Genomic DNA, 11,931 nt, shown 5'->3' with positions numbered 1-11,931 from the left:
TTGCATATTTTTGTTTTGTCCTCTGAGCAATAAGAAGTTTAAAATTAAGATTCAATGATTTTTACAAAAAATATTATATAGTTATTTTAATTACTTGTAGCTTAAAGAATAAATTGTGATGTAAACACTTTACCAATTCATATCAATACACTAAGAGGATAGCTGTGTAACATAGCCTCCAAATACTTCGCATTTCAGGTAATTTTGACATGAAATGCATAGAAAATGTATTTCATTTATTTTCCTTACAACTATGTATTCGGGAAGGCGTATATTTAGTTTACTGAAATGACAGTTGCAGATAGAACGCAAGACAAATAGTAAAATAGGAGATTTGACCGATTTACCTTTTATATTATCCAACACCTACGCTAAAAGGAACCAGCTCATTTGAAACAAAAGAGTCACAACTTGAAATGCCTAAAATTGCATGAACTTGAAAGATCATAAGAGAAACTTGGTTATGTGTAAATATTTGGAAATTTGTTAAATTTTCAGTCATCAATTTTTAGTAAAAAAGTAGGTCACTGGTACCACATTCTTGTAGTGCTAAATTCATTTAAAAAAATCCCCCATTGACTTTAATACTAATCTATGTCTTGAATTTTATACCTGATTTACCTTTAGAATTTAAAATCTTTCATATATCATTCATGAAAGTACAAATGTAGCCCTATCTTTTGCAACAATAAAAAAATAGTCATAGGGTCATGCATCATTTTTTGGCATTCATGGCCTTGTTTACAAACCCTGTAGATTCACACTTAATTCCTTTACTGACCCCCAAGACTTTTTAATACTGTAGTAAAAATAATAGGTACATTCAATATTTATTTTTTAATTACTTTTTATACGACCGTATATCGCTATCACGTTGGCGTCGTCGTCGTTGTCCGAATACTTTTAGTTTTCGCACTCTAACTTTAGTAAAAGTGAATGGAAATCTATGAAATTTTAACACAAGGTTTATGACCACAAAAGGAAGGTTGTATTGATTTTGGGAGTTTTGGTCCCAACATTTTAGGAATTAGGGGCCAAAAAGGGCCCAAATAAGCATTTTCTTGGTTTTCGCACTATAACTTTAGTTTAAGTTAATAGAAATCTATGAAATTTTGACACAAGGTTTATGACCACAAAAGGACGGTTGGGATTGATTTTGGGAGTTTTGGTTTCAACAGTTTAGGAATTAGGGGCCAAAAAAGGGCCCAAATAAGCATTATTCTTGGTTTTCGCACAATAACTTTAGTTTAAGTAAATAGAAATCAATGAAATTTAAACACAATGTTAATGACTACAAAAGGAAGGTTGGTATTGATTTTGGGAGTTTAGGTCCCAACAGTTTAGGAATAAGGGGCCAAAAAGGGACCCAAATAAGCATTTTTCTTGGTTTTCGCACCATAACTTTAGTATAAGTAAATAGAAATCTATGAAATTTAAACACAAGGTTTATGACCATAAAAGGAAGGTTGGTATTGATTTTGGGAGTTTTGGTCCCAACATAATAAGGGGCCCAAAGGGTCCAAAATTAAACTTTGTTTGATTTCATCAAAATTGAATAATTGGGGTTCTTTGATATGCCGAATCTAACTGTCATGACTGTGTATGTAGATTCTTAACTTTTGGTCCCGTTTTCAAATTGGTCTACATTAAGGTCCAAAGGGTCTAAAATTAAACTTAGTTTGATTTTGACAAAAAATGAATCAGTTAGGTTCTTTGATATGCTGAATCTAAAAATGTACTTAGATTCTTGATTATTGGCCCAGTTTTCAAGTTGGTCCAAATCGGGGTCCAAAATTAAACTTTGTTTGATTTCATCAAAAATTGAATAAATGGGGTTCTTTGATATACCAAATCTAACTGTGTATGTAGATTCTTCATTTTTGGTCCTGTTTTCAAATTGGTCTACACTAAAGTCCAAAGGGTCCAAAATTAAACTTAGTCTGATTTTAACAAAAATTGAAATCTTGGGGTTCTTTGATATGCTGAATCCAAAAATGTACTTAGATTTTTTATTATGGGCCCAGTTTTCAAGTTGGTCCAAATCAGGATCTAAAATTATTATATTAAGTATTGTGCAATAGCAAGTCTTTTTAATTGCACAGTATTGCGCAATGGCAAGAAATATCTAATTGCACAATATTGTGAAATAGCAATTTTTTTTTTAATTAGAGTTATCTTTCTTTGTCCAGAATAGTAAGCAAGAAATATCTAATTGCAAAATATTGTGCAATAGCAAGATTTTTTTTTAATTGGAGTTATCTTTCTTTGTCCAGAATCAACTTAAATCTTTGTTATATACAATATACAATGTATATTCACTTTTTACTACCAACTGATAAATTAAAATAATCTTTACCATTCAGTGATAACAAGCAGTTTTTTTACATCTTAATATTTTATGATGTATTTAAATGAGTAGTTATTGTTGCAAACTCCATTAGAAATTTTAATTGAGATTAGTTTTGGAATAAGGGAAAGGGGGATGTGATTAAAAAAATTGGGTTCAATTTTTCTCATTTGAAATTTCATAAATAAAAAAGAAAATTTCTTCAAACATTTTTTTGAGAGGATTAATATTCAACAGCATAGTGAATTGCTCTAAGAGAAAATAAAAATTTTAAGTTCATTAGAACACATTCATTCTGTGTCAGAAACCTATGCTGTGTCAACTATTTAATCACAATCCAAATTTAGAGCTGAATCCAGCTTGAATGTTGTGTCCATACTTGCCCCAACCGTTCAGGGTTCAACCTCTGCGGTCGTATAAAGCTACGCCCTGCGGAGCATCTGGTTAACTCTAGTTTTGATCTGTCTATCCAAAATATTTATTACAAACATCTACCAATCAGAAGAGCACTTTTTACCAATAGTGGCGGTCCCTGATGACGTATATTTATTTACTGAATTTACCCCGTAGATATTTATCTGTATCTCTAATTTTAGGATTTTTATGAGGAAGGGGGGGGGGGGGCAATTTATAGGTGGAAAGCCTTGCATATGTGGACCTACAGGGATAATAAATATCTGTAGTTTTAATACATCTAAATATTTTTATGTATTTTTTCTTTCAGAATTACAATGATACGCAGTAAAATAACACAACCACAGATTAGAAAAACAAAGCAGCCTGTTGAAGGAGTATTCTGTAACTATTCCCATAGAACATGTATGCACAATCGCTTAGAAGGATTTGAATATTGTATAAAGCATATTCTAGAAGACAAGAATGGACCATACAAACAGTGTGGATTTATTTCCTTGAAGAATGGCAAAAGATGTATTAATGCTGCTCCTAAAACAGATAAAAGAGATGGGTATGTATTAATGGTCCATTTTCACTACATGGCTTGCTTGCTTGATTTTCTTACCTTCCCTGCTTTTTCTACTTATCATTTTGTTCAGCTCTAAGTAAGTAGTGTATCGTGTTTCTTGTGGTTAGTACTTCACTTAAGGGTTAGTAATGAAAGGCGTTGTGTTCATATCAAATTGTATTCAAGTTATGTTCAAGGCAACGTTACGTAAACAATAGGTAACGTTAGTGACGTTAGTTACTTAGTAAATGTACAGCGGCTAATACTTGACACTGGGGGCGCCGAAAAGTGAAAATTAATCTAAAATTATGAAAAAGAAATTAACATACAAAGTGTGAAATGATAATTAACTATTTAAAGTCCATGTAAATAAATAGAAATTGTTAAACTGTCTATTCACTATGATCATTATCAAAATTACGGCGCACTTGATACCAGTAAGTATATTGTCATGAAAGTATTAAGTCCATGTTTGAATCTTTAGCTTGGCTCAGTTTTACTCGGTGCTCTGTCTCCGTGGATTTTCATTATTCCTGGTTCCCTGCTAAATGTGTGAATCCTACCATTGTTCTTCATTGTGTTGCTTTTTGAATGATACGTCTCAAAATAGTCTTTGTTAAATTTCATTGAATTGTCAGATACTTCTCCCATTGATTCGATTTTCCCAAAACGTTTCAAATCGACTTCTTCTGTCTTGTGTTGTAACATGAAAGATGAGGATGTGGGTCCAGCTGAGTCTTTCATTGGTCCAGAAAGTAGGTATCCGAGTTTTGATTCTACTGCGGTCGGGCCTGGTCCTCGGATAACTGTGTCTTCTACGATATCCCAGTAGTAATCCGAACCTATTAAAAATGAAATCCTGAATTTATCCATGTCGCTCACAGGGTGCGCTAATGTAAGTCCACTGAGGTAAGGCAGTTTAGCAGCATTGTATGGCATGCGATTGTGTAACGGGGCTGCGATAGTAGGGACAATCAATACTTCCATTGGTATTTTCTTCCCATTCTGAGTTTGTAAATCTATTACGGCAATGTCCAAATTGCGTATATTTCTGTTTTCATCTCCAAATGCTGCTAGGCTAACTGTCGAGGAATAAACGACTTCTGCGATCCTTCATCTAAAAGAATATTAGCGGTAGCTGACCTGTCATCTACCCAAACTGGTGAGATGGCTGTCTTTAACAAAACGTCTGTCTTTGGTTTAATTTTCGATGTCGACGTGTAACATGTTAATTCATCATTTTCGCTCTCTACTGTACTTACTATGGTATTTTGCGTTAAAGGTTTTGTTGTACTTACGCTTTCCTTTTCTTGATTCTTATTACTGTCACAAAGACTAGTGTGGTGCTTGTTATCACATTTTCTACATCTAAAACGCGAGCGGCATTCTGAAACTTTATGACTTCCAAAGCAACTGTAACATACTTTTTTCTGTTCAATGATAGCTAAGCGGCTCTCTCTGTCAACAACACTGGTACATTCGACGGATGAATGCGATTGTTTGCAATAAATACAGGTTTTGGGTTTGAACTGATTTATTACATATTGAGGTCTTGAAGTGATTTTGGGTTCAACTGCTGTGTGAAATGGCGCTGAGGGTGTGAAACTGTCTAATTTATCTGAATTACCAGTTTCCTGTACGTACATCTCTTTGCCGATTGCTTCTCTAAGGGACCTTATATCCCAATTCTGTTTCCCGTGTTCTTTGGTCATAAGTTTTCTCATTTCATCGGGTAGTTTTCCAAATATAATTGGTACTAAAAGTGATCCGAATGTGTCTTGCGATTGTCCGAGCAATTCTAATCCCCTTATGCACGATTCCATTTTATCGTAAAATGTCCTTATGCTGTGCGGTGTAAGTGACGGATGCGTAAGTTCAAGTAGATTCTGCATTTATGCGTTTATAATGGTTTGTGTCTGTCCATACCTCTCCTTTTACAATATGATTGCGTGTTCATAGTTGGCGTTTGATAGAGATAAACCGGATATGCATTGTGCGGCTTCACTGTGTACCTGAGATTTGAGATAGCTGAACTTTTGTATATTTGTCAAAGAGGGATTGTGATGAATGGTTGTCTCAAACGATTCCCAAAATGTTTGCCATGTTAATATATCTCCTGTAAAACTCGGTAAATCAAGCTTAGGTAGTTTGTGATAGAAGTTTGTTGCTGTTGTTGGGTTTGCATTCGTATAAACGGAGTTATTATCTACGGAAAATACATTTTCTGAATGGTTTGAATTATGATTTGCAATACTTGTTGACGGAAAATTTGATGAATCAAGTGTATTGGCTATTGGAACATAAGTTGTTTCACTCACCGTTTGCTGAAATGGGGTTGTTTTGTTTCCAGAAACTATGTCCTTGAACCGGCGAATGGCGACTTCCATATTCATTGCATAATCGTCCGCGTCAAGAATTTCTTGTTCCATGTCTTCTAGTTCGGTTCCATCTAAGATCTGTGAGTCTAAAGATTCAAGCAGGTTCCTCTTCTTTGTAAGGTTGTCTGCGGCAGCCGAAAGTTCTTCATGTCCAATATCTTCTTGCGAAATTCTTTCCTTTGTTCTATTAATTAATCTTGTAACTGCACTATGGTGACCACCACGAATTGCTTTTAATTTCTCCATGGCTCACGGCACCAATATTGTGTATCGTGTTTCTTGTGGTTAGTACTTCGCTTAAGGGTTAGTAATGAAAGGCGTTGTGTTCATATCAAATTGTATTCAAGTTATGTTCAAGGCAACGTTACGTAAACAATAGGCAACGTAAACAATAGGTAACGTTAGTGACGTTAGTTAGTTAGTAAATGTACAGCGGCTAATACTTGACACTAAGCTTGAAAATGAGTACATGGATCCCTCCAATCCTCAGTAATGTCTCAGTCATTACAGCTGAAAGGACGTGCTGGATCAGGTCCTGATTATCTGTTAACTAAAACATGTTACAAGTCAAATTAGTTATAAGGCCCTCGTACAGTAAACCGGCGTCAGCGACATGCGCGTAGCTACGTTTACGTCAAAACGCCCGTGTATACACTTGAATTTTGAAAATAAAACAAATAATCGATATAGAATCAGAAAAATTGGTCAAAAGCACATCAGCCTTGTGCTTCTTTTTTCAATGGATTGTAATCTTGAATAAAAAGGGACTAAATTTGCCCAAATAGATCATTTAATATACTAGTATTTGTTGGAATCTTTTGTAAAAGTCTGAATCTACTATGAATTCTACATACTTTTCTTATATTTAAAGCAATTCACTGTTTGCTCAGATACAATATGCTGTTTGTATTTTTGTCGAGTCTGTGATTTATGTCCCAAAAGAAAGATAAAGCGGCGACAATATTTAGGTTCTGAATGTGAATAAAGTCTTTTGAATGACTCTCCGTGAAATTTTACAAAAGTTGGACAGAAACTGTCAAAATGATCAAAAGAGTATTCAGAGCAATATAATAATGCAATTATATCTATAATCTGTCCGCATTTTAAGGACAAAATGTATTTCTTTCTGCAATTAATGGTCGCAGGTTGGGCTTACATTTTGTTATTTCTCAATTACATTAACTACTTGTCGAACCTTCATCGAATATTATGAAAATGCCGAAGAAGCTTTTTCTATGACTAATGACTTAAGGATGTACTTAGGTGAGGTTTTGGAATCTGTGTCAAATGTTCGGACTCCTTGGTGTTTTTCCATACAATACAATGTAAAATATTTTGCCCCATGACACCCATTTTTTTTTTCATATAAGATTAAATAGCTCATAAATGGTCCTTTACCAAAATTTTAGAAGATTCTTGATTTTCTTTCTCTTGTTTTGAGACCCAATAGTACCAATGTAAATATAAGGTAAAAGTCCGAGTGAGCCTTTTCCCGCCATATTTAAAATCTCAAATATCTCGAAAAGGAGGTCCATGACCTATCAATATTTTTAGCTTATTTTTATCCTTAATTGATGCTCTACCAGCTTATAGTATCAATTTTAACTTCTTAATTCATTAATTTTCACCTAACCTCACCTAAGTACATAAGCTAAAATTTTGAAAGCATTTGTTTTCGTTCATTTTTCTGTTCTTTTCTGATAGAGAGATAGCCGGACTTTTCTTTACGCAATTAATTGTTTTACATGCTCAATTTATAAACCTTCATAGATTGTTGTGATATATTCCAGCTCAAGAAAAAAATATCAAAAGAATTTTATTTTTAAATCCCTTTAAAGGAATGATAAATTGATTCACTTTTTGTGGGAAGAAATCCTAGGTGTTCCAGAATTTTTTTATATTGCACCTCCTAGAAAAATTTTTTTTTCGTGTTCATTAAAAGGTGCTTTTATCGATTGTATGCTCACTCACGGCACCCTTTAAATTTATTTAAAAGTAGTACTGGTTTGGACGTTTTCTCTAAAACCAATGACCATTAGGATAGCTTCCAGTTTAACACGATGAATAAGTTAACATATTACAAAATTTAACCAAAACAAATAAACCATTTAGATTCAAAAGTATGTTGCTATCAATGATTTTTTACTGACAGGAATCATTATGGTATCTCATTCTCGATAGCTTTCCCTTTCGAACCCATTACCAGCAGATGCTTTAACATTGAGCGGTTGGAACCCTTCATATCCCTCTCCAAGGTTCAGACGTACATGTAAAAATGACCCAGCTACGCCACTGAGCGACAGTCTGATATTTAACCCATTTTTGATGGGTGAGTGTCATACATGTAGAGTGGGGCGCTCATATTCGCCGTGGACACAATTTCGCCGTTTTATGATTTTGAGGTGTAAAAACTTCAAAGGATGGTTGTAATGGAAGAAATATGCCGGTAAATTATATTTTTATAACAAATATGATTATTTTTTAAACTGAGACCAAATTTCGGCACTTACCGCAAAGGACCGAAAAACAGACAACGATTTTCAGCCAATTTCCTGAATGAAAAAAAAAAGATTTCAAAGAAGTATTTCTCAGTAATTCTTTGACTGATTGCCCTAAATTTCAGTTTTTTACACCTTTCAAATGTCTGCTATTCATCTATAATGAAATTTATTTGATAAATATTGTTTAAAGCTGCAGTTATTTGGTTTTAAATAGATGTGTAAAAACGGCGAATATGTGTCCCCCGTTGACAAAAAATCAGGAAATTTCAAACACCCTTTAATCCAACTTTTCAGATGATTTTTCTCAAAACAAACACGTTTTCAAGCTAAGAATATTTTGCATTTGAAGTTATCTTCATATAGAAATATCAGTATACTTCAAAAACATAAAGACCTGAACATAAACTGAAGAAAACATGGAAAGATATGGCGAAAATGAGCACCCCACTCTAATTATGCTGTCCATACATCCAAGAGCTAGCTGTATCAAAGTTTTAGTGCAATTTGTAGTCATCTACTACAGAGTCAATGATTCATCTACCAACAATACAAAGTCATGGTAAGCAGGTTGCCAAGCTGATCACCCTGGCCCTGTAAGCAGCAGTTGGGGAGTCAGTCAAGGTCGTTCAAAACTCCTATCATCATGGATCCTTCTTTTTTTAAATGACATTTTGATTGATTAAAATAGATATTATTTAATATGAGGCAGGCATAACATGTGAATGGGGACTAAGTCTGTATGTATTTTTTTTTTTTTTAATTCAAACATGTTAATAAAAGAAACAGAAATACTGTAACGTTCCCGATTTTGGTTCTGTTGCTGTGACGTTCTTCAAGTTATGACATCATATTCAATGTAAACAAAAGAAACTCTTTCATCAGGTAATGTTTTTTTCACATCAAACAATTATTAAAAATGAATTTGTATTGATTTCAATTCTTATATTTTACTAGACTGATAAATATATATTTTGTTCCAAGTCTCATGCAAACAAGACCGGAACAGAAAGTAGATTTCTGCGCAAATGCGAGGAAAACCGGAACATGAAGTAGATCTGTAAAAAAAAAGTTAACAATTTTGAGTTCATTAGTAGAATGAAAAATTCGGGAAATTTTCCCGATTTTTTTTTTTTATTTTATTTTTTCTACCATAATGGGGACAAATATTAACTGATTATGATCGAAAATTTGAGCTTTACAATCAAATGATTTACAAAATAATTAAATAAAGCACAGAAAATGTTTAGAATGATAAGATGTGCACATAATTTTTTTACCAACTTTGATATACAAATTACAATATGACAATACAGATGAATTTAAAATTAAAAAAATCTAGATTAATTTAAAGCAAAATAATCCTGTATCATATTCCAATCCTAAAACAGATCTTATATACCTTTGATCCCTATGATAGTAACATTGTCTGAATTTTGTCCTGCACATAACTTTGAGCCATAGAACTTAGGCTGATCAATCATGTTATGCAGTTCCATCATGAGGTTGTGGGTGGATGTTATATATCAAGGTCAGGTCATCCAGACCTTGATTTGACCTTTGACCCCTATGATAGGAAACAATGATGTCTGATTTCTGTGCACTACATATAAATCTTTTGTATTGTAGCTTAATTGACAAAACTTTGTATACATGTACTGTAATAATAATGTATGCAGAATACATATACATGTATATATTTATCATCATGGGAGCAGGATGTGAAACAATATCAAAATCAGATCAATCTTACCTTGACCCTAGGAAAGTTATTATATGTCAGGTGCAAAACTGTTCTCCGGGAAAATCGATTTTTCATGGAGATAAGATCATTGTGGCATAGACCTTTGACCTAAAAAAAAAAAACCAATATTGAAACTCTCATTTGAGACGTCCATCAGAGATTCTAAATATTAAATACATGTAAGATGCATTTCTTTCTGAATTTACAGTATACAAACCTCAGTCATTATTCACGAGTCAGTATAATTCTGTCAAAAATCTAAAATTTCATTGTCTCAATACAAGTTAACTATAATGCATTGAGATAATGCATGTACATGTAGGGGCTATGTAGACAGGTCTAGTTTAATTCTATTTTATACTGTAGTGTACAATGCCAATAATGTTTTATTATATGCCTCTAATATTATATAATCAAAAGTTATCTCAGTTTATCACTTTAATTGTTATAAAATTTACAGTTTAATTGAACTGACTTAATTCACCCAGTGTTCTGCCCACGGACTTTAATTTTATTTTAGCATCATGGCAATGTGATGCTATCATCTTAAATTTGATACTAATTTTTAGAGACAAGATGGTATTTCAATTTCTCCTGTTTACCAGGATGCTAAATGAAATATCTGGGGAGAACACTGAATTCGTCATTACTTTCCACCAGTCAGACACTACCATCTTAATATTTAGCACTGTTGCCGATTTAAAGAAAAAGAAAAATCCTTTTATCAATTTCTGAAATTCAGTTATAATGTTCTCATGACGAAAATCATGAATTAGCAGATTTAAGCATACAATTAAACAATAAATTGAAACAATGTGTTATATTTGTCAATATCCCTAATATTGCTAATGTGCCTCTGATTGAGGAACACAAAAGTTGTGTGTAAACAAAAAATCTCTGTGTTTATAAATCAAAATGAATTAAATAAAAATAAAATCCTACAAGTTATAATTTTGCAATTACAAGTTCATCATTTTGAAGAGAAAATATATTATTATCTGATATTAAAACCAGAATAAATATTTTAAGGTTTGTACCTTATTTCATAGACTAATCTACAAATACTTGCTGTAATTTAGTACATCCTTAATACAATGATATGCTATTAGAGTTACTGTTTTCTATAAATAGATTGTGTAACAGTTTATTAATATCTTTAAGATTTCCCAAGAAACAGCAAACACTTACATAAGAAATAAAATAATAACTTATAATCTTTAGATCATATGCATTATTTTTAAATCTAAGACCCTGAATTTAATTAAACTATTCTGTTTTTTAAAGAATAAGACTTTTCATTGGAATATTCTAGATAAATATCTGATGCAATTAACCTGTAGACATTTAAAGGACATTAAAGGTCATGAATTAGACTGTTATATAAAGCACATGGTATATGTAGGATCTGATATGAATAATAGGAGATATTTAACAAGAAGGTAAGATTGTGTTATCATGGTCATTCCGGTTATATAGATTTAACCCAAATGTACATGTAAGTGTAATTTAAAAATCATCAGTTTTCTAACTTTTCATTATTTTAAGAATTGTGTAACAATGGCTGATTACAACATTTATCTCATGGCTATTTTCAATTTATAGATACTGTGCAGAACATGCAAGAACAGCTGCTGTCACAAGACAAAAGTCATCAAGGAAACGCCAGCCATCACAGTCAGCAGAATCCTTGTTGGAGTCCATTGATCATTACAAATATGCTGATGTCACTAAGTCAAGACCAAAATTATATACTGATTCAACATCAAGTAAAGTTTTAGGTCAGTTTTTCATCATCATTGCAAAGTTGAATGATATTTATTTTAACTTTATAAACTTACATAAAATATTATAAAGAAGGTTATTAGTGGATTTTCAGCCAGTTGACATTTTTTTATCAAGAAATTTTCAGGACAATGGTAGTTGTCTTAATGTTTTTTTCGTTTAAGCTTGTAGATATTAAACTGATTCATAATAATAACAATGAATAATAGTGAGTTACA

At 32.6% G+C, this 11,931-nt stretch overlaps 1 protein-coding gene across 3 annotated transcripts in view; it reads left to right on the top strand.

The window, feature by feature from the left end:
• LOC143064068 (KAT8 regulatory NSL complex subunit 2-like) overlaps window positions 1-11,931 on the top strand; it is a 486,386-nt gene that overhangs the window by 463,374 nt on the left and 11,081 nt on the right. Inside the window, exons 2-4 of one of the 3 annotated variants that reach the window (XM_076236586.1) lie at window positions 161-198; window positions 3,072-3,314; window positions 11,534-11,709. In XM_076236586.1, coding sequence (XP_076092701.1) covers window positions 3,079-3,314; window positions 11,534-11,709 — 412 coding nt within the window. In that variant the 5' untranslated portion in view covers window positions 161-198; window positions 3,072-3,078. Of the gene's footprint in view, window positions 1-160; window positions 199-3,071; window positions 3,315-11,274; window positions 11,371-11,533; window positions 11,710-11,931 lie in introns of those variants that run through there. The other 2 variants (XM_076236587.1, XM_076236588.1) reach the window with 2 other exon arrangements.

This window comes from Mytilus galloprovincialis, chromosome 2, assembly GCF_965363235.1.
Source record: "Mytilus galloprovincialis chromosome 2, xbMytGall1.hap1.1, whole genome shotgun sequence".
Taxonomy (NCBI): domain Eukaryota; kingdom Metazoa; phylum Mollusca; class Bivalvia; order Mytilida; family Mytilidae; genus Mytilus; species Mytilus galloprovincialis.
This window is presented reverse-complemented; position numbering and strand designations above follow the sequence as displayed.